Here is a 21,815-nt window from a genome sequence, read left to right as displayed (position 1 = left end):
TCTACAGATCTAAGCTTTCTGAAGTGTTATAAGACAAGATATAACAAGAATAACCCACTGCCATTCCATCCCAGTAAAGTCCCATTCTACAGTTAGTGAATGGCTGTACTCACCTGGCAGCACGGTGAGGTAGGCACTGCGGAAGCTGTAACCCATTGTGTTAGCTCCCAGGCAAATGTACATCCCAGCATCCCCATCATGGGCCTTGATGATAGCCAGCTTGTTGAGGTAGGAGCCGTCAGGCCGGGACCACACGTCCCCTGTGGGCAGAACCACAAAATGCTGCCCTCCGACTTCCAGGGTGGAGTTATAGCGGTCCTCTGTGCCTGGGTCAACCCTCTTCAGCCACTGGACCACAGGCTTCACGTCACTGTGGACCTTACACTGGAAGGAGGCGGTGCCACCATACTCCACAGTGGTGTTGACCGGGTGGGTGCCGGTCAGAACAGGCTTGCAGTGAGAGCGCTCTGTAGGGAGATGGACAGGATTCATAAGCATGTGAATCATAATGACAACATACTCAGCACAATTACCTTGGCAACGTAAGAGAGGCCTGGGGTATAAATACAACTGGAGTGTGCTGTAAAATGATTTGTGGTGTTGGCCAGTGCAGGGACCCATCCTTACCGATGACATCCAGCTTGTAGGTGGCGTTGATGTGCCCGGCTGGGTTGGAGACCTGGCAGGTGTACTTGGCACTGTCCTGGGGTTGCAGGTTCTTTAGGGTGAGGGTCCACTGGGGGCGCTTGCCCTGGCGCGGGGGTGGCAGCGGGGTCTGGTCCTTCCACCAGGTGATGACGGGAGGAGGGGTGCCGCTGGCCTGGCACTTGAACCTCACTGAGCTGCCCACCGGCTTGTACAGCACCCGCCTGCGCATCTTAGTGGGCTGACTAAACCGAGGCTTCACTGCAGAGAAGATGCATCATGAAGGTTAACACAGACTTCAATAACATTCCGCAGGGCTATAATGTAGTGAAGGGAAGCAGTCGGGTACTCACCCCAGGGCTCTCCTGTAGGGTCAAGCTGGGTGAGCTCAGCATTGGGTTCCACTACGGCAGGTGGAGCGTCTGTCTGGCTCGCTGCTGTGTCATCTGAAAAACAGTCAGTCAGTCATTGACTGAGAGTTAGTCTCTGTGACTTACACCCATGTATGGAGTATGAAGATCATTTCATAGCAAAAGAAAGGGTTTATAACATTCATAGGACTATTAATTCCCATTCTGAATAAATCTGATTGTAGGACTGGAAGACAACACATTACTCTAGTATCTAAAAAACATCAAAGTTGGGTGTTTATGTAGTCTTAAAAAAAAAAAAATTGCTGAAAAATAATCTACTTGTCACTACAGAGGAAACAAAGCCAATATAAAACCAATGGGTCAAAGATGAGAGTTCTCCTACCCCATGCCATTACCACAACGTATCCTTCAGATATTGCCACATAAATCTAGTGGTCAGTTATTGTTTCAGTGAGTTGAGCTATTTCATCTAGGACCCAAGTACTAATGTCTGCAAATGGCGTCGCATAAATCACATGGGGTCTAAGGATGAGTGCAAACTGCTGGAGAATCTCTGATATATTTGCCTTGCTTTGAGCTCCAACCGGATCAAATCAAAGTTTAGTGGTCGCGTACACAGATGTGCAGATGTTATCGCAGGTGCAGCAAAATGCTTGTGTTTCTAGCTCCAACAGTGCAGTAATATCTAACGATAAAAAACAAAAATACACACAATTCAGAAAAATCTAAATTAAGAAATATCAGAATGCGCAATGTCAGAGACTGGAATATGCATGTATGTATGTGTAAAGACAGTATATGAATAGAAAAGGTGTATACAGCAGTAGTTATATAGGATGGTGTGTATAGACAGTATATGAATAGAAAAGGTTTATACAGCAGTAAGTAATATAGGATGGTGTGTATAGACAGTATATGAATAGAAAAGGTGTATACAGCAGTAGTTATATAGGATGGTGTGTATAGACTATAGACATATGAATAGAAAATGTGTATACAGCAGTAGTTATAAAGGATGGTGTGTATAGACTATAGACATATGAATAGAAAATGTGTATACAGCAGTAGTTATATAGGATGGTGTGTATAGACTATAGACATATGAATAGAAAATGTGTATACAGCAGTAAGTAATATAGGATGGTGTGTATAGACAGTATATGAATAGAAAAGGTGTGTACAGCAGTAGTTATATAGGATGGTGTGTATAGACAGTATATGAATAGAAAAGGTGTATACAGCAGTAGTTATATGTTATAGTGTGTATAGACAGTATATGAATAGAAAAGGTGTGTACAGCAGTAAGTAATATAGGATGGTGTGTATAGACAGTATATGAATAGAAAAGGTGTGTACAGCAGTAAGTAATATAGGATGGTGTGTATAGACAGTATATGAATAGAAAAGGTGTATACAGCAGTAGTTATATGTTATAGTGTGTATAGACAGTATATGAATAGAAAAGGTTTATACAGCAGTAGTTATATAGGATGGTGTGTATAGACAGTATATGAATAGAAAAGGTGTGTACAGCAGTAAGTAATATAGGATGGTGTGTATAGACAGTATATGAATAGAAAAGGTGTATACAGCAGTAGTTATATGTTATAGTGTGTATAGACAGTATATGAATAGAAAAGGTGTGTACAGCAGTAAGTAATATAGGATGGTGTGTATAGACAGTATATGAATAGAAAAGGTGTGTACAGCAGTAAGTAATATAGGATGGTGTGTATAGACAGTATATGAATAGAAAAGGTGTGTACAGCAGTAAGTAATATAGGATGGTGTGTATAGACAGTATATGAATAGAAAAGGTGTGTACAGCAGTAAGTAATATAGGATGGTGTGTATAGACAGTATATGAATAGAAAAGGTGTGTACAGCAGTAGTTATGTAGGATGAGCCATGACTAGAATACAGTATATACATATGAAGTGGATAAAACAGTATGTAATAATTAAAGTGACCAGTGTTCAGGACCGCTCTGTGTGAAACAGGATGAATAATTCTGCTTGGAGATCAGTGGAGTGTGAGGTGTCTAAATGACCGTGTGTTTGGCTTTCAGAGCGTATGAAGTTCTACAGCTCTATAGGAATGATAAGCAGGCAAAACTGGTATTATTCTAACTGGCTATGTGAGGCAGGGGTGAGCAAACAGTGCCATATTGTTGCTTCTCTCAAGTTTCCGCAATGTTTAAAACAAGACAGCGTGTTGACGTAACCCTGAGCAGGAAACCAATTAACTGCCTTTAACCTAAACTGCGCAGGCAGGCAGTCAAACGGACAAGGCTGAGAGAGAGCGCTGCTTTGTTTGGGCCGACCCTCTGGCACGACCCACAGGAATACACAGTGAACCTATTCTAACCCAGAGTCCACTGCGGACTGGGCTAACACACACATACAGTGCATTCGGAAAGTATTCAGAACCCTTGACTTTTTCCACATTTTGTTACATTTTAGAATAAGGCTGTAATGTATTTCCCTCATCAATCTACACACAATACCCCATAATGACAAAAGCAAAAAACAGGTGTAGATTTTTTTGCAAATGTATTAATAAAAAAAACAAACGTAAATGTTAAAATTACCTAAGTATTCAGACTCTTTAACTGGTACTTTGTTGAAGCACCTTTGGCAGCAATTACAGCCCCGAGTCTTCTTGGGTATGATTCTACAAGCTTGGCAGACCTGTGTATTTAGGAGTTTCTCCCATTCTTCTCTGCAGATCCTCTCAAGCTCTGTCAGGTTGGATGGGGAGCGTCGCTGCACAGCTATTTTCAGGTCTCTCCAGAGATTTTGGGGTTCAAGTCCGGGCTCTGGCTAGGTCACTCAAGGACATTCAGAGACTTGTCCCGAAGCCACTCCTGCATTGTCTTGGCTGTGTGCTTAGTGTCATTGTCCTTTTGAAGGTGAACCTTCGCCCCAGTCTGAGGTCCTGAGCGCCCTGGAGCAGGTTTTCATCAAGGATCTCTCTGTACTTTGCTCCATTCATCTTTCCCTCGATCCTGACTAGTCTCCCAGTCCCTGCTGCTGAAAACCATTCCCACTTCATGATGCTGCCACCACCATGCTTCACCGTAGGGATGATATTGGCCAGGTGATGAGCAGTGCCTGGATTCCTCCAGATGTGACGTTTGGCATTCAGGCCAAAGAGTTCAATCGGACTAGATAATCTTGTTTCTCATATTCTGAGAGTCTTTAGGTACCTTTTGGCAAACTCCAAGCGGGCTGTCATGCGCCTTCTACTGAGGAGTGGCTTACATCTGGCCACTTTTCCATAAAGACATGATTGGTGGAGTGCTGCAGAGATGGTTGTCCTTCTGGAAGGTTCAGTCAGAGTGACCATCGGGTTCTTGGTCCTCTCCCTGACCAAGGCTCTTCTCCCCCGATTGCTCAGTTTGGCCAGACGGAAGAGTCTTGGTGGTTCCAAACTTCTTCCATTTAAAAATTATGGAGGTCACTGTTTTCTTGGAGACCTTCTATACTGCAGAAATGTTTTGGTACCCTTCCCCAGTTCTGTGCCTCGACACAATCCTGTCTCTGAGCTCTACGGTCAATTCCTTTGACCTCATGGCTTGGTTTTTGCTCTGACGTGCACTGTCAACTGAGGGACCTTATATAGACAAGTGTGTGCCTTTCCAAATCATGTGCAATCAATTGAATTTACCACAGGTGGACTCCAATAAAGTTGTAGAAACATCTCAAGGATGATCAATGGAAACAGGATGCACCTGATTTACTTATGTAAATAAGGTGTTTGTTTTTCAAACATTTCTAAAAAATCAGTTTTTGCTTTGTCATGGAGTATTGTGTGTAGATTGAGTAAAATAATTATTCAATACATTTTAGAATAAGGATGTAAAGTAACAAAATGTGGAAAAAGTCAAGGGGTCTGACCACTTTCTGAATGCACTGTATCTACTGTAAACATACACACACACACTTACTAACCAACCGTGTTTTGATTAACCTCGTGTCAACAACTGTGTGTGGTACGCAGGCAATAATGATTCACACGTTAAAACATTCACAGATGAATTGTAACAACTCCTTATTGTGACAACGGAGTCTGTGTAAAATAACATACCGGATCTATTTACATTTGAAATAGGAACATTGAGTTTTTATCTGTAAATGATCAATAGTGAGATTTACTCCTGAACACCTTATCAAATGGCTACCCAGACTATTTGCATTCCCCCTCTTTTACAGCATTGCTACTTTCTGTTGTTATCATCTATGCATAGTCACTTTAATAACTACCTACATGTACATATTACCTTAACTAACTCTGTACCGGTACCCCCCTGTATATAGTCTCGCTATTGTTATTTTACTGCTGCTCTTTAATTACTTGTTACTTTATTTCTTATTTGTATTTTTTAGATTTTTTATTTTATTTTTAACTGCATCGTTGGTTAGGGGCTCGTAAGTAAGCATTTCACTGTAAGGTCTACACCACACACGTGACTAATACAATACAATTTGATTTGAGATGTAAAAGTTTCCTAGCAGCACTGAACACCACAGAGTAGAGACTAAGCTGATTGCCCACTCTGTCTGCTCTACATAGCATCAACATCCCTGTTGTCTGATGGAACCTCAGGTCACCAGGTGTGGAGGGTCAGGTCAGGTGTGGGTGTACTTGTGTGTGTGTGTGCTGTCCTTTGTCCTGATTTCATCCCACTGTTCTGGTCCAGAGGGCCTTACTACAGCGCGAAGGCCACACCCTGCTTCTCAACACAGTGTAGTGAGGCACAGGAGAGTCCGGAGAGCCCAAAGCCAGCACCAAGTGTTTTTTCTAGCCCAGCTCCCATTGTTACTATTGGCCCAGGGCTCTGGGAGAGTAAGCCTGGGTATAGTAACGGTTCCATTGGCATGGGAGAGGGGGCTATTCAGCAGCACTGAGGTGGAATTAGGGGGGCATTATCTTGTCTAAAGAGGTTTCAGCCAGGGCTCATTCCTTCACTCTGCGCTAATGTATGGGGATGTTATCCCTAAACAGGTGCGGAGGGAGAGAACAGGTTTTCCCTGATCATTGGACCTTTTCCTAAGGATTGGATTTATTTTCTTCTAATACTATGTTTATACATTCAATACATTTGATGTCATCTGTGACCAGTTTAAATGACTAGTTGAAGTTTTTAGTGAGTGGTGGAAAAAGATTGTCTAGGTGAAGAAAGTACGTCAGGTAGGCAGCCGTCAGGAGCATGGCCTGACGCGATGACGGAGGCACAGCACGGCTGAGCAGACAGCTCCAGCTCTGGCTCCTGTGTGTAGTGGAGAGGAAAGTGGTGCTGGACTGCTGTAGCGCTAGGCTGGGGGACAGGGGGGCCCTTTTCCTCTGCTCCAGTCCCACAGAGCACACACACAGACGGGCAGAGAGGGGAAGGTAGAGGGCGGAGGTAAGGTTGGAGACGGTAGGTCTGGGGGAGCTCTAACCCTACAGCTTTCCTTACAAACACTCTTCATGTGGAGGCTGTGTTTATAAGGTCCCATATTATTTTTTCCTACTGGGAAAACTTTTTGGGCCTCCCCCTCAAAAAGCCTCATTCTCCATTCATACCGGGTACCTGTGTTCAAACACGTGCCACTGTGTCTGCCATGGAGCAAAAAGCCAAAATAACAGTCTTTAATAAAAATTAAAAATCTCTGACTGATGAAAATAATGGAAAGATGAGTTGTTCTTTTTTATGTTAGAAAACATAGAATAGAGTATTATGTGGTAATTCCATTCCGTGATGGTGGTCCACTGTTACCAAAACAATACTGTTCATGAAGAGATAATGAAGCAGAGCTATTTTACCTTCCTCTCACAGGTCATAAGATTTGAGCAGTGATATGGACCTGAATGACATATGAGTTCTACTTGAGCAAAGAAATTCACAGACGAGAAGATAATCATAGAACTTGACATGTCAAGAAAGTCAGAAGGAGTTCGTAAGTTCAGAAGATTTGAGGTTCATTTTAAAATAGACTAAAGCTTTTTGTTCAATGTGTGACTATCAAGTTAATCATTTATCAAGACCCCATTACAAATCTCATGGAGCCATGTTTCTCACAACGTGAAATTGACATATTTCTTTGCATGTATGCCTGCCTGCCAATAGCTAATTACAGCAGTGACTGAGTGTCTGTTGTACCTCACGTTAATTGAAGCCAGAGAGAGGCAAGCAGGCAGGATGGCAGTCAGGCAAATTAGAGAGCGTTGTCGTCAGCGTCCCTCCACACAGCATGAGAGACAGAGGGGAAGCTAGCGCTGCGCTGGAGGAAATGCTAATTAGAAGTCTCCTGGTATCTTTTATAGAGCCATAAGCGGTTTACAGCAACAGGCGCATTGTGACTCCAGAGGAAATTACCCCCAGCATTTTCTTTTCTTCTCTGTTGTGCTTGGCTGTGAGGGGCGAGGCAGGGTGTGGCGGGGGGAGGAAGGGTGGGTGGGCAGGCAGGCCCCGGTGCATCATGCCTGCTGAGGAGGGCCCAGCCCAATCCTCTAGTCAGTCAGCTACCTGCTGGCCACTCCAAGGAGCCTCTGGATGAAAGCTACTTTAATGTGGTGAACTGGTCAAGGGGGCTAATTTGCATCCTTTCAGTTGGATCAAACCCCTGTTTCTACCAGCAGCCTAGCGGAGGCTGGCAGGGTTCTGTTGGGTCATGGAGGGCCTAGCTAGCCACACAGGGCCTGGGGGGAGTGGGGGATTATTTAGGATAACATTGTTCTGAGCTGTTCTCACTAACAATACGTGAGAATAGACGAGCGTAATGGTGTCTTTGGTACGGATAGCATATTAATTATAGCACAATGAAAATTCCATCACCCCTTTGTATTGTTATTATAATGTAGTCATGTTTAGAAGATGACTTAATGCTAACCCTGACGCTAACCTTTACCATGACACGTTCTGGCTCCCAGCCAAACCCTCTCCTCAACTAACTATAACCTTTAACATATTTCCATATTTAACTTCACCCACATCCTGGCACTATCCTTAACCCCAACCTCCTCTTGCCCTAGGTATCAAAGTCTAGACAGAACTGACTCCCTCACTGCTTGTCTTACTACTTACAACGGACAACTCTTTCTCTGTGTCTCTCCTTGTTCAGCTTCATTTCATCTGAGACCAGAATGGATTCAATTCCATTAAACATCCTTTCATCTTTCTGTCTTTCATCCACTACTCACTAGCATGGATTCATGTGTCCATATGTGCTTGTGCTTTGAAGTTGCTGCAACATATTTGACTACAATGAATGAGGACAAAAACAAACATGTCCTAGGACGCACGGGTGGGTCGGGTCGCGGAGTTCTGTGGTTCTGTGTCACAAAAGCATTCATCAGAATTAGAAATTAGATCATTGTCACGTCGGTGAAAACGTGATCAAAAGGGACGACTCTCTCCCTCACACGCATATTTCACTGTTCAGAAGTGTTAATGTGTCATCTCCAGTGTCAACTGTAGCACTGTAAACACTACTCGCGCTACTCACTGTCAACAGCTTTTCGTCTCTCAACATGTTAGACTCACAAACCTTACCTCACCAATAGTTCACGGGCCATCAGAGAGACAAACTGTGAGCTGTCTGAAAAATAAGTGTCAATCATTGTCCCTCAAGGCAACAGATAGGAGTGTGGGGCTCCCGGGTGGCGCAGTGGTCTAGGGCACTGCATCGCAGTGCTAGCTGCGCCACCAGAATCTCTGGGTTCGCGCCCAGGCTCTGTCGCAGCCGGCCGCAACCGGGAGGTCCGTGGGGCGACGCACAATTGGCATAGCGTCGTCCGGGTTAGGGAGGGTTTGGCCGGTAGGGATATCCTTGTCTCAGTATGTAAAAATTTAATAAAATGTATGCACTCTACTGTAAGTCGCTCTGGATAAGAGCGTCTGCTAAATGACTAAAATGTAATGTAAATGAGTTTGTGGTGGTAACTGTTGAGGCACTCTATTTCCAGGAGTATTATGAGTTTGGTAGCGGGAGGAGGAAACTGGGAGAGGAGTGTTCAGTTTTCACCACATGAGTCATGTATTAACACTGGTGGCAACTAACCCCCACTCGTTCCTTAACATGGCACAATCCAAAGTGTGCCTGCACTTCTGACTAACTCCCCTGTGGCCGCAGCAGTGGTCTAGAGCTGGGCCTGCCATTGTAATTTCGATACAATTATCCATTTAGGTGTGGGAGGCGTGGGCTAAACTGCAACACATGTACCTCACAGCGGCAAACAAAGAACAAAAGGTCTGGGGCTGGAGCTGCTCCACCAGGCCCTCTAGAAAACCTTCAGCCCTAACTCACCGACCAACCATCAGACCGTGCCCGCCTCTCGTCTGACCACGGTCTCACAGTCTCCACCATAACGACAGACAGACAGACAGACAGACAGTGGGGTGGGTGTCCAGGGACGCCGCTGTGAGCGCTGCTATAGGTGTGTTGCTGGGAAGCCAAGCAGAGAAGGAAGCCAAGCAGAGAGAACTCGCTAAGGAAAGAATGTCTGTCTCTCTCCTACCCTGTGTGGTTGTTCAGAGTCAACATTGACACAGGGCATATATAGAACAGCAAGGTCATGCAAGCCAAGTAGACTCACCTGCCTAGTATCGATCTATACATGACTGATCTTCTATTTTTGTTCCAGTATCAGTTCTGGGTCTGATAGACTTCCTTTGCCTCTTGTATTGGCATGGTTTGTGACCCAGAAAATGGCCAATAACTATTACTGACTCCATCCCTTATGTACAACTGTTGAAGGAGAGCTACAGTCCTTTCCTTCTGAATTCCCAAACAAAGCACTAGTGCTGCGCATTAACAATGTTGACTGCATGCGGCCTGGCCCTAAAACAGCAGAGTTACACAGCTGGGGCATGGTAGGGCTAGAGCTAGAGCCAGGGATATATACAGCCATGCCCTTGGGCAGCAGTAGTGGTGGTGTAGATGTGAGCCGTTGGAGCCCAGTGTGTGGGACACTGGGGATTAGGGGTGGGCTCACCAGAGGTCAAGGGTCAAGGTGTTACCTCTCCTGAACTCTGACAGCTTCCAAATGTTTCATCCCCTGACAAAAGAACTTGTACTGACGTGGAGGTGAAAAGAGGGAGACATTTTAAAGCCTTGTTTTGGCAGCAGCACATAAAGCAGCAGTACTCACCCAGCAGTGTGAGATTACAACCTGCGTTTATGATGTCGCCTCTCAGAATAGTATTGACGTATACACTGACTCTGTGACTGGGTTCATCAGAAAGTGCATAGAGGATGTTGATCCCACTGTGACAATTAGAACTTATCCAATCCAAAAACGTGGATAGATGGCAAATCTGAAAGTGCGAACCACCGTATTTAACCATGGCAAGGTGACTGGGAACATGGACATGTACAACCAGACCAGCTATGACCTCCGTAAGGCAATCGAAGAGGCAAAATGGCAAGGTACAAAGTTAAGTCGCAATGCGTATGTGGCAGGAACTCCAGACAATCACGGATTATAAAGGGAAAGCCAGCCACATCACGGACACCGACGCCTTGCTCCAGGATGAGCTAAACACCTTTTTCGCCTACTTCAACGAAACATCGAGCTGCCGACGCAGGCCCCGACGCTCATGAGGACTGTGTGCTCTCGTTCTCCGTGGCCGACGTAAGTAATTTAAGCGTCCCAAGCCACATCCTCAGAGCATGTGCAGACCAGCTGACTGGAGTGTTTACGGACATATTCAATCTCTCCCTATTCCAGTCTGTTGTTCCCACTTGCTTCAAGATGTCCACAATTGTTCCTGAACCCAAGAAAGTGCAGGTAACTGAACTAAATTACTATCGGCTCATAGCATTTACTTGAGGCATTTTGAGAGGCTAGTTAAGGACCATATCACCTCTATACCTGACACCCTAGACCTACTACAATTCGCATATAGCCCCAACAGATCCACGGACTACGCAATCGCCATTACACTGCACAATGGCCTATTTCCACCTGGACAAGATAAATACCTATGCTCAGCCTTCAACACCATAGTGCCCTCCAAGCTCATCACCAAGCTCAGGGCCCTGGGTCTGAACCTCTCCCTGTGCAACTGGGTCCTGGTGGACCGACCACAACTGGTGAAGGTAGGCAACAACACCTCCACCACGCTGATCCACAACACGGGGGGGCCACAGGGGTGCGTGCTCAGCCTCCTCTTGTACTCCATGTTCACCCATGACTGCGTGGCCATGCACGTCTCCAACTCAATCATCAAGTTTTCAGATGACAACAGTAGTAAGCCTGATTACCAACAATGATGAGACAGCCTACAGGGAGGAGGTGAGAGCCCTGGCGTAGTGGTGCCAGGAAAATAACCTCTCCCTCAATGTCAACAAAACGAAGGAGCTGATCGTAGACTACAGGAGACAGCAGAGGGAGCACGCTCCCATCCACATCGAAGTTCCTCAGCGTACACATCACTCACAAACTGAAATGGTCCACCCACACAGACAGTGTGGTGAAGAAGGTGCAACCGCACCTCTTCAACCTCAGGAGGCTGAATAAATTTGGTTTGGCCCCCTAAGACCCTCACACACTTCAACAGATGCACCATTGAGAGCATCCTGTCCGGTTGTATCACCCCCTGGTAAGGCAATTGAACCGTCCGCAACCGCATGGCTCTCCAAAGGGTGGTGCGGTCAGCCCAACGCATCATCAGGTGCCCACTGCCTGCCCTCCAGGACATCTACAGTTGTGGCCAAAAGTTGAGAATGACACATGAATTTTCACAGTCTGCTGCCTCAGTTTGTATGATGGCAATTTGCATATACTCCAGAATGTTATGAAGAGTGATCAGATAAATTGCAATTAATTGCAAAGTCGCTCTTTGCCATGCAAATGAACTGAATCCCAAAAAACATTTCCACTGCATTTCAGCCCTGCCACAAAAAGACCAGCTGACATCATGTCAGTGATTCTCTCGTTAACACAGGTGTGAGTGTTGACGAGGACAAGGCTGGAGGTCACTCTGTCATGCTGATTGAGTTCAAATAACAGACTGGAAGCTTCAAAAGGAGGGTGGTGCTTGGAATCATTGTTCTTCCTCTGTCATCCATGGTTACTTGCAAGGAAACATGTGCCGTCATCATTGCTTTGCACAAAAAGGGCTTCACAGGCAAGTAAGATTGCACCTAAATTAACCATTTATCGGATCATCAAGAACTTCAGGGAGAGCGGTTCAATTGTTGTGAAGAAGGCTTCAGGGCGCCCAAGAAAGTCCAGCAAGCGCCAGGACCATCTCCTAAAGTTGATTCAGCTGTGGGATCGGGGCACCACCAGTACAGAGCTTGCTCAGGAATGGCAGCAGGCAGGTGTGAGTGCATCTGCACGCACAGTGAGGCAAAGACTTTTGGAGGATGGCCTGGTGTCAAGAAGGGCAGCAAAGTAGCCACTTCTCTCCAGGAAAAACATCAGGGACAGACTGATATTCTGCAAAAGGTACAGGGATTGGACTGTTGATGACTGGGGTAAAGTCATTTTCTCTGATGAATCCCCTTTCTGATTGTTTGTGGCATCTGGAAAAAAGCTTGTCCGGAGAAGACAAGGTGAGCGCTACCATCAGTCCTGTGTCATGCCAACAGTAAAGCATCCTGAGACCATTCATTTGTGGGGTTGCTTCTCAGCCAAGGGAGTGGGCTCACTCACAATTTTGCCTAAGAACACAGCCATGAATAAAGAATGGTACCAACACATCCTCCGAGAGCACCTTGCCATAAAGCAAAAGTGATAACTAAGTGGCTCGGGACAAAACATCGATATTTTGGGTCCATGGCCAGGAAACTCCCCAGACCTTAATCCCATTGAGAACTTGTGGTCAATCCTCAAGAGGCGGGTGGACAAACAAAACCCCACAAATTCTGACAAACTCTAAGCATTGATTATGGAAGAATGAGCTGCCATCAGTCAGGATGTGGCCCAGAAGTTAATTGACAGCATGCCAGGGTGGATTGCACAGGTCTTGAAAAAGAAGGGTCAACACTGCAAATATTGACTCTTTGCATCAACTTCATGTAATTGTCAATAAAAGCCTTTGACACTTATGAAATGCTCGTAATTATACTTCAGTATTCCATAGTAACATCTGACAAAAAATCTAGACACTGAAGCAGAAAACTTTGTGGAAATTGATATGTGTCATTCTCAACTTTTGGCCATGACTGTACAGCACCCAGTGTTACAGGAAGGCCAAGAAGATCATCAAGGACCTCGTGGCAGAGCCAAGGCCTGTTCCCCCCGTTACCATCTAGAAGGCGGAGACAGTACAGTTGCATCACAGCTGGGACCGAGAGACTGAAAAACAGCTCCTATATCCAGGCCATCAGACTGTTAAACAGTCATCACTAGCCGGCCTCCGCCCAGTACCCTGGCCGGAACTTAGTCACTGTTCTAGCCGGCTACCACCCGGTACTCTATCCTGCACCTTAGAGACTGCTGCCATATGTACACAGTCATTGAACACTTGTCACATACTGTTTTACACATTGTATATGTATATACTGTATTCTAGTCATGGCTTATCCTATATAACTACTGCTGTACACACCTCTTATATTCATATAATGTCCATACTGTCTTTACACACCATTATATGTTGATATATTTATATTCTGGTCTCTGACATGGCTTGTTCTGATTTTTCTTAATAAAAAATGTTTTCAAAATATCTGGATTATGTGTGTATTGTTTCTTTATTTTCTATTGTTAGGTATTACTACAATGTTGGAGCTAGAGACCCAAGCATTTCGCTGCACCTGCGATAATATCTGCAAATCTGTGTACACGGCCAATAAACTTTGATTTGAATAAAATATACCACGCAGTTGCAAAAACGTAAGTCAAGAGCACATCTAATACCTATGGGGTAATTTTATCCTGCCACTATTGTGGGAAAAATATGTTTATATTTTATGTTAATATTTACGTGTTGTTGCAGACAAGCACACAAAAAAAAGGACTTCAGTGAGAATTGTGTTTTAAGTGTTTAAGAAAAAGCTTTAAATGACTGCTACCTCAATCAGTGTATTGCAGGCTTGCAACGGTCATTAAATAAAAGGGATCGCAACTTGAGGTTAGACTTGCCTCTGTCTGTGCTTGCTCTGAGGAGGGTTTGATAACATTAGAGACAAGTTGATGATGACTCCAGGTGATATTGAATGTCACTGAATACCTCTGTGTTGACTACCAAAGTCTGTCTGGAGTTTCCCTGTCGTACTGCAGTCTGACATACAGTACCAATCAAAATTTTGGACACACCTACTCATTCCAGGGTTTTTCTTTAATTTTACTAGGGATGCACGACATATCGGTCAACATATCAGAATTGGCCGATATTAGCTAAAAATGCCAACATCGGTATCGGCCGATGTCTAATTTAATGTTGATGTGCAAAACCGATGTCAAAGCTGACGTGCATACCTATATAACGTAGGTACCTGACGTAATGGCGCCACGTACAATTTTGAGCAGTCAACAAGTCGAGCAGTCATTTGAAAGAGTAAGAACATTTCAGCGAGACAACTCAAAGGCAAAATCCATTAAAACCAAGATAATGGAATTCATTGCCCTTGACAATAAACCGTTCTGTCATGGGTGATGTTGGCTTTTGCTGACTGGTTGAGCACGGTGCACACTACCAAGTGCGCTATTTTTCAGATGTTGCCCTACCGGAGTTACACAGTGATAGCATCACTGCTGTTAGCTTCACGACATACAGTTGAAGTCTACAGTTTACATACTCAGGTTGGAGTCATTAAAACTCGTTTTTCAACCACTCCACAACTTTCTTGTTAACACACTATAGTTTTGGCAAGTCGGTGAGGACATTACTTTGTGCATGGCACAAGTCATTTTTCCAACAATTGTTTACAGACAGATTATTTCACTTATAATTCACTGCATCACAATTCCAGTGGGTCAGAAGTTTATATACACTAAGTTGACTGTCTTTAAACGGCTTGGAAAATTCTGGAAAACGATGTCATGGCTTTAGAAGCTTCTGATAGGCTAATTGACATCATTTGAGTCAATTCGAGGTGTACCTGTGGATGTATTTCAAGGCCTACCTTCAACCTCTGTGCCTCTTTGCTTGACATCATGGGAAAATCAAAAGAAATCAGACCTCAGAAAAAAATTGTAGACCTCTACAAGTCTGGTTCATCCTTGGGAACAATTTCCAAACACCTGAAGGTACCATGTTCATCTGTACAAACAATAGTACGCAAGTATAAACACCATGGGACCACGCAGCCGTCATACCGCTCAGGAAGGAGACACGTTCTGTCTGCTAGAGATGAACGTACTTTGGTGCGAAATGTGCAAATCAATCCCAGAACAACAGCAAAGGACCTTGTGAAGATGCTGGAATAAACATATCTATATCCACAGTAAAACGAGTCCTATATCGACATAACCTGAAAGGCCGCTCAGCAAGGAAGAAGCCACTGCTCCAAAACCGCCATAAAAAAGCCCAACTACGGTTTGCAACTGCACATGGGGACAAAGATCGTAAAGCATGGGGGTGGCAGCATCATGCTGTGGGGGTGCTTTGCTGCAAGAGGGACTGGTGCACTTCACGAAATAGATGGCATCATGAGGCAGGAAAATGATGTGTATATATTGAAGCAACATCTCAAGACATCAGTCAGGAAGTTAAAGCTTGGTCACAAATGGGACTTCCAAAAGGACAATGACCCCAAGCATACTTCCGAAATTGTGGCAAAATGGCTTAAGGACAACAAAGTAAAGGTATTTGAATGGCCATCACACCACCTCTGTCAGGAGGAATGGGCCAAAATTCATGCCCAACTTATTGTGCGACGCTTGTGGAAGGCTACCCGAAACGTTTGACCCAAGTTAAACAATTTAAAGGCAATGCTACCAAATACTAATTGAGTGTATGTAAACTTCTGACCCACTGGGAATGTGATGAAAGAAATAAAAGCTGAAATAAATCATTCTCTTATTATTCTGTCTTCACATTCTTAAAATAAAAGTGGTGATCCTAACTGACCTAAGACAGGGAATTTTTACTAGGATTCAATTTCAGCAATTGTGAAAACTGAGTTTAAATGTATTTGGCTAAGGTGTATGTAAACTTCCAACTTTGTATGTAAACTTTGACAGCAACTTCTGGGGTAGCTAGCTTTAGCTTGGTACCTAGCTAGCACCGATACAACCAGCCTGAAAACAATGACCAGTAAAAACTGCAGTCATTTTCATTATTATTAGCAATCCTTGTGAGTAAGTATTAGCTAGGTTGCCACTTGTTGTTCGCCTATTGAAATTGAACTGTAGTTCATGAAAATAAATAGCTAGCCAGCTACTTAACCATGTTGCCCAAAACTAATGTTATAAGCAGCCAGATATGGAACGCAGTTTGGGTCTTTACGTGTGAAAAGAGATACTACTATTTGACGTGTCAAATAAGCTTTTCATTTGACACGTCAAGTAACACAATTCTATTATAGAGTGTTGTGTGTGTGATAAATTTGCACGTGCAAGCCAAGCACCACCACTACTATCAGTAGCATTGTCAAAGCTGTACCAAAAGCCTGCAAACAAGCACACACTGGCCACAAACGATGTGTTTACAATACCGCGTTGGTAATAAGGCATTATTTGTTCAACCGCAATTTATTTGGTATTTAGCTAGCTTTAGCCTAGCTAGCACCAATACAACTTGTCGTTTTGCTGTGTTTTTGGGGAAGAACATTGTTTGCATCAAATCCATCAACTAGCTAACTTTTTTACTGTCCAGAGCTTGGGGAAGGGCAGGTGCGTGAGACAACTTTACCAGCATCATAGCGATACGTATCGATTAATCGTTGTGACATATGAAATACGAGTGATAGTGTCATCAATGTGTAACAACTACGTAAAAAATGTATGAACGCGTTAAATTATTATGTGACGTGCAGTCATATTCAGGTCCTGATTGGTCAACAAGGTTATTTGACACGTCAAATAGTGTTATTTGACATGTATCTTTTCTGACACGTAAAGACCCAAACAGCGTTCCACAGCCAGCGAGCTTCATCTGGCTAGTGAGGCTCTACCGGAACGGGTAGATAAGGATTAGGCACAATAGTGGAATTTGCGGTTTGCCTTCAAAATAAACGTATGTCATTGACAGTGATGCAAATGCATACAAATAGTAGAACTATGCCATACTTTTATTTTGAAGGCTAACCGCAAAGTCCACTATTGTGGCTAATCCTTATTGTGGCTATTTTCACATAGATGGGTCCGACCACCATTAATCAAATAAGAACTGTCTTATAAATTAGGGTTATTTTAGATGATGACACCTAGCTATATAGTTAGCTAGCTAACTATAGCTACTGAAACAGATGTTGTTTGCTCTGTTTTTGGGGAAGAAAAATTGTTTGCATCCATGAGTTAGCTGGCTTTAGCTAGCGAGACAACTTTACCAGCATCATAGCATACGTATCGATGAATCGTTGTGACATGAAATACGAGTGATAGTGTAATCAATGTGTAATAACTACGTAAAAAATGTATGAACGCGTAAAAAATGTATGAACGCGTTAAATAATTATGTGAGGTGCAGTCATATTCAGGTCCTGATTGGTCAACAAGCTTATTTGACATGTCAAATAGTGTTATTTGATGTGTATCTTTTTTGACATGCAAAGACCCAAATGGCGTTCCATAGAAATCCTAGTTGAGAATGAAATGACTGATCAAAAGACCAACGAAACAGCACAGCAAGTCAGTTAAATAAATAGGTTTTGATTATGTTTTACTGGTAATTGGGACATACGTAAATGCCAACAAAATAACTTTTTGGTCAGTGTGGTGTGTGTGTAACCTTTATTTAACTAGGCAAGTCAGTTAAGAACAAATTCTTATTTACAATGACGGCCTACCCCGGCTAAACCAGGACAACACCGGGCCAATTGTGCGCCGCCCTATGGGACTCCCAATCACGACAGGATGTGATACAGCCTGGATTCAAACCAGGGACTGTAGTGACGCCGCTTGCACTGAGATGCAGTGCCTTAGACCGCTGCGTCCATGTGTGTGTGGGTTAACTATTTAATTGTACTAGAATGCTTAAAAGGCCGCAAAAATTTTAACATCGGTTATCGGTATTGTTTTGAGCAAGGAAAATATTGGATATCGGTATCGGCCAAAAATGTCATATCGGTGCATAACAAATGTTTACTATTTTCTACATTGTAGAATAATAGTGAAGACATCCAAACTTTGAAATACACATGGAATCATGTAGTAACCAAAAAAGCAAATCAAAATATATGATATATTTGAGATTCTTCAAAGTAGCCACCCTTTGCCTTGATGACAGCTTTGCACGCTCTTGGCATTCTCTCAACCAGCCTTATGACGTAGTCACCTGGAATGCATTTCAATTAACAGGTGTGCCTTGTTAAAAGTTAATTTGTGGAACTTCTTTCCTTCTTAATGCGTTTGAGCCAATCAGTTATGTTGTGACAAAGTAGGGGTGGTATACAGAAGATAGTCCTATCTGGTAAAAAACGAAGTCCATGTTATGGCAAGAACAGCTCAAATAAGCAAAGAGAAACAACAGTCCATCATTACTTTAAGACATGAAGGTCAGTCAATCCAGAAACTTTCAAGAACTTTAAAACTTTCTTCAAGTGCAGTCGCAAAAACCATCAAGCGCTATGATGAAACGGTCTCTCATGAGGACCGCCACAGGAAAGGAAGACCGAGAGTTACCTCTGCTGCAGAGGAAAAGTTCATTACAGTTACCAGCCTCAGAAATTGCAGCCCAAATAAATGCTTCACTGAGTTCAAGTAACAGATACATCTCAACATCAACTATTCAGAGGAGACTGCGTGAATCAGGCCTTCTTGGTCGAATTGTTGCAAAGAAACCACGACTAAAGGACACCAATAAGAAGAGCAGACTTGCTTGGGCCAAGAAACACGAGCATTGGACGAGCAATGGACATGGACCGGTGAAAATCTGTCCTTTGGTGTGATGAATCCAAATGTGTCTTTGTGAGACGCAGAGTAGGTAAACGGATGATCTCCGCATGTGGGGTTTCCACCGTGAAGCATGTTGGAGGAGGTGTGATGGTGCTTTGCTGGAGAAACTGTCTGTGATTTATTTAAAATTCAAGGGACACTTAACCAGCATGGCTACCGCAGCGATACACCATCCATCTGGTTTGCGCTTAGTGGGACTATAATTTGTTTTTCAACAGGACAATGACCCAACACACCTCTAGGCTATTTAAAGGCTATTTGACCAAGAAGGAGAGTGATGGAGTGCTGCATCAGATAACCTGGCCTCCATAATTACCCGATCTCAACCCAATTGAGATGGTTTGGGATGAGTTGGACCGCAGAGTGAAGGAAAAGCAGCCAACAAGTACTCAGCATATATGGGAACTCCTTCAAGACTGCTGGAAAAGCATTCCAGGTGAAGCTGGCTGAGAGAATGCCAAGAGTGTGCAAAGCTGTCATCAAGGCAAAGGGTGGCTACTTTGAAGAATCTCAAATATAAAATATATTTTGATTTGTTTCACACTATTTTTTGGGGACACACCGACTCGTACATCTGCATAGTGTTTCTGCTGCAGGGGAGGACCTGAGTGGATCAAGTCAGGGGCCTTGGAGGGGTCACTAGAGGTATTTATACCCTGTTTAAACTTAATCCAACAGATCCAATTTGGCAACGTCACATCCTCTGCTTTGTCTCACATACTCACAACCAGTATAAGCCATCATCAGCCCCTTCATAAATGGCCATGAGTCCCTGTACTTCTATATATAGTTAACCTCTGAGTTCAGCCTTGTGCACACCGGTTGCGTCAAACTGTATGCTTTCTGGCAGAATCTGCACCGCTGCGACTCATCTGCCGGACTAGGTTGCTGTGCGTGGCACTGCGTGCAGTGTATCGTGTGCGTTGGACTTTTCCAACTTGTGCGTTGTTTTTCCGTGCAGTATCAGACACGGAAGTAGACAAACCACCAAAGAAGTTGCTAATATGTAGCGTGATTCTTTTTGTTGCGATGCGGCACATGGATTGTGAAGACCGCGTAAAATGTACTGTACGGCAATGTAATGATGCAACCTGTGTGCATTCAGCGTTCTAGCCCTTGGTTTGTTCCAGGACTGTTTTGAGGTCATTGTTAATGAATGACTTCAGTAAGACTTCAGCACAGTGAGTCCCAGGGGGAGCCAGGGCACTATAACTCAGTTCCACATTACTCCCTCCCAGGGACCAAACAGGAAAGCATCATGCTACCTTCACTCCCCACACAGGGAGGCTGGAGGGATGAGGGAGGCTGGAGGGATGAGGGAGGCCCTGCTCAGAGCTCCAACATGATGACACGTGGACACAGGGGAGGAGGTCCACAGAGGTTGACCAAGGCCAGTTCCACCATCTCAGTCATTAACTGAGTCATTAACCTTCCATCCTCCGCACGCACGCACGCCCGCCCGCCCGCCCACACACAGTGGCTGCTATCCTTAGCGGCCCCATGATTCATGGACCAGGCCGACTGAGGCACAGGAAGGACCGGGGGCTCTGTGCTTGCGCCGCTCGTCACAACTCCTCACTCAGAGCCTTTCATCAGATTTATAGTGATGCAAGCAGCAGGGACGTCTAGTGGTGCAGGTCATCTAGTGGTGCAGGTCATCTAGTGGTGCAGGTCATCTAGTGGTGCAGGTCATCTAGTGTTACAGGTCATCTAGTGGTGCAGATCATCTAGTGTTACAGGTCATCTAGTGGTGCAGGTCATCTAGTGGTGCAGGTCATCTAGCGGTGCAGGTCATCTAGCGGTGCAGGTCATCTAGTGGTGCAGGTCATCTAGTGGTGCAGGTCATCTAGTGTTACAGGTCATCTAGTGGTGCAGGTCATCTAGTGGTGCAGGTCATCTAGCGGTGCGGTGCAGATCATCTAGTGTTACAGGTCATCTAGTGTTACAGGTCATCTAGTGTTACAGGTCATCTAGTGGTGCAGGTCATCTAGTGGTGCAGGTCATCTAGCGGTGCAGGTCATCTAGCGGTGCAGGTCATCTAGCGGTGCAGATCATCTAGAGTTACAGGTCATCTAGCGGTGCAGGTCATCTAGCGGTGCAGATCATCTAGCGTTACAGGTCATCTAGTGTTACAGGTCATCTAGTGGTGCAGGTCATCTAGCGGTGCAGGTCATCTAGTGGTGCAGGTCATCTAGTGGTGCAGGTCATCTAGCGGTGCAGATCATCTAGTGTTACAGGTCATCTAGTGGTGCAGGTCATCTAGTGGTGCAGGTCATCTAGTGGTGCAGGTCATCTAGTGGTGCAGGTCATCTAGTGTTACAGGTCATCTAGTGGTGCAGGTCATCTAGTGTTACAGGTCATCTAGCGGTGCAGGTCATCTAGCGGTGCAGGTCATCTAGTGTTACAGGTCATCTAGTGGTGCAGGTCATCTAGTGGTGCAGGTCATCTAGTGGTGCAGGTCATCTAGTGTTACAGGTCATCTAGTGGTGCAGGTCATCTAGCGTTACAGGTCATCTAGCGTTACAGGTCATCTAGCGGTGCAGGTCATCTAGCGGTGCAGGTCATCTAGCGGTGCAGGTCATCTAGCGGTGCAGGTCATCTAGTGGTGCACCTCCCACAACCCTCTACACCCTCCCCCACCAATCACCTTCCAGAGTTCACTCTTTTACCACACAACCTCACACACTGACACACACGCCACATACTCCTTTACTGCATTCGTTCTTAAATTAATTTCTCATTGTGTCAGAAGGGGGTGAAACCCCCAACAGTGAGTATAAAATAAGGAACACTGGATGA

The 21,815-nt window shown here is 44.5% G+C and overlaps 1 protein-coding gene across 4 annotated transcripts in view; it reads right to left on the bottom strand.

The window, feature by feature from the left end:
• Positions 1 to 21,815, bottom strand: part of LOC129827624 (fibroblast growth factor receptor-like 1) — a 54,167-nt gene that overhangs the window by 1,817 nt on the left and 30,535 nt on the right. For all 4 annotated transcript variants that reach the window (XM_055888634.1, XM_055888632.1, XM_055888633.1 and 1 more), the window contains 3 exons: positions 999 to 1,091; positions 628 to 906; positions 114 to 467 (listed from right to left, as the gene is read on the bottom strand). In XM_055888634.1, the coding sequence (XP_055744609.1) occupies positions 114 to 467; positions 628 to 906; positions 999 to 1,091 (726 nt within the window). The remainder of the gene's footprint in view (positions 1 to 113; positions 468 to 627; positions 907 to 998; positions 1,092 to 21,815) is intronic.

This window comes from Salvelinus fontinalis, chromosome 29 (genome assembly GCF_029448725.1).
Source record: "Salvelinus fontinalis isolate EN_2023a chromosome 29, ASM2944872v1, whole genome shotgun sequence".
Classification (NCBI taxonomy): Eukaryota; Metazoa; Chordata; class Actinopteri; order Salmoniformes; family Salmonidae; genus Salvelinus; species Salvelinus fontinalis.
This window is presented reverse-complemented; position numbering and strand designations above follow the sequence as displayed.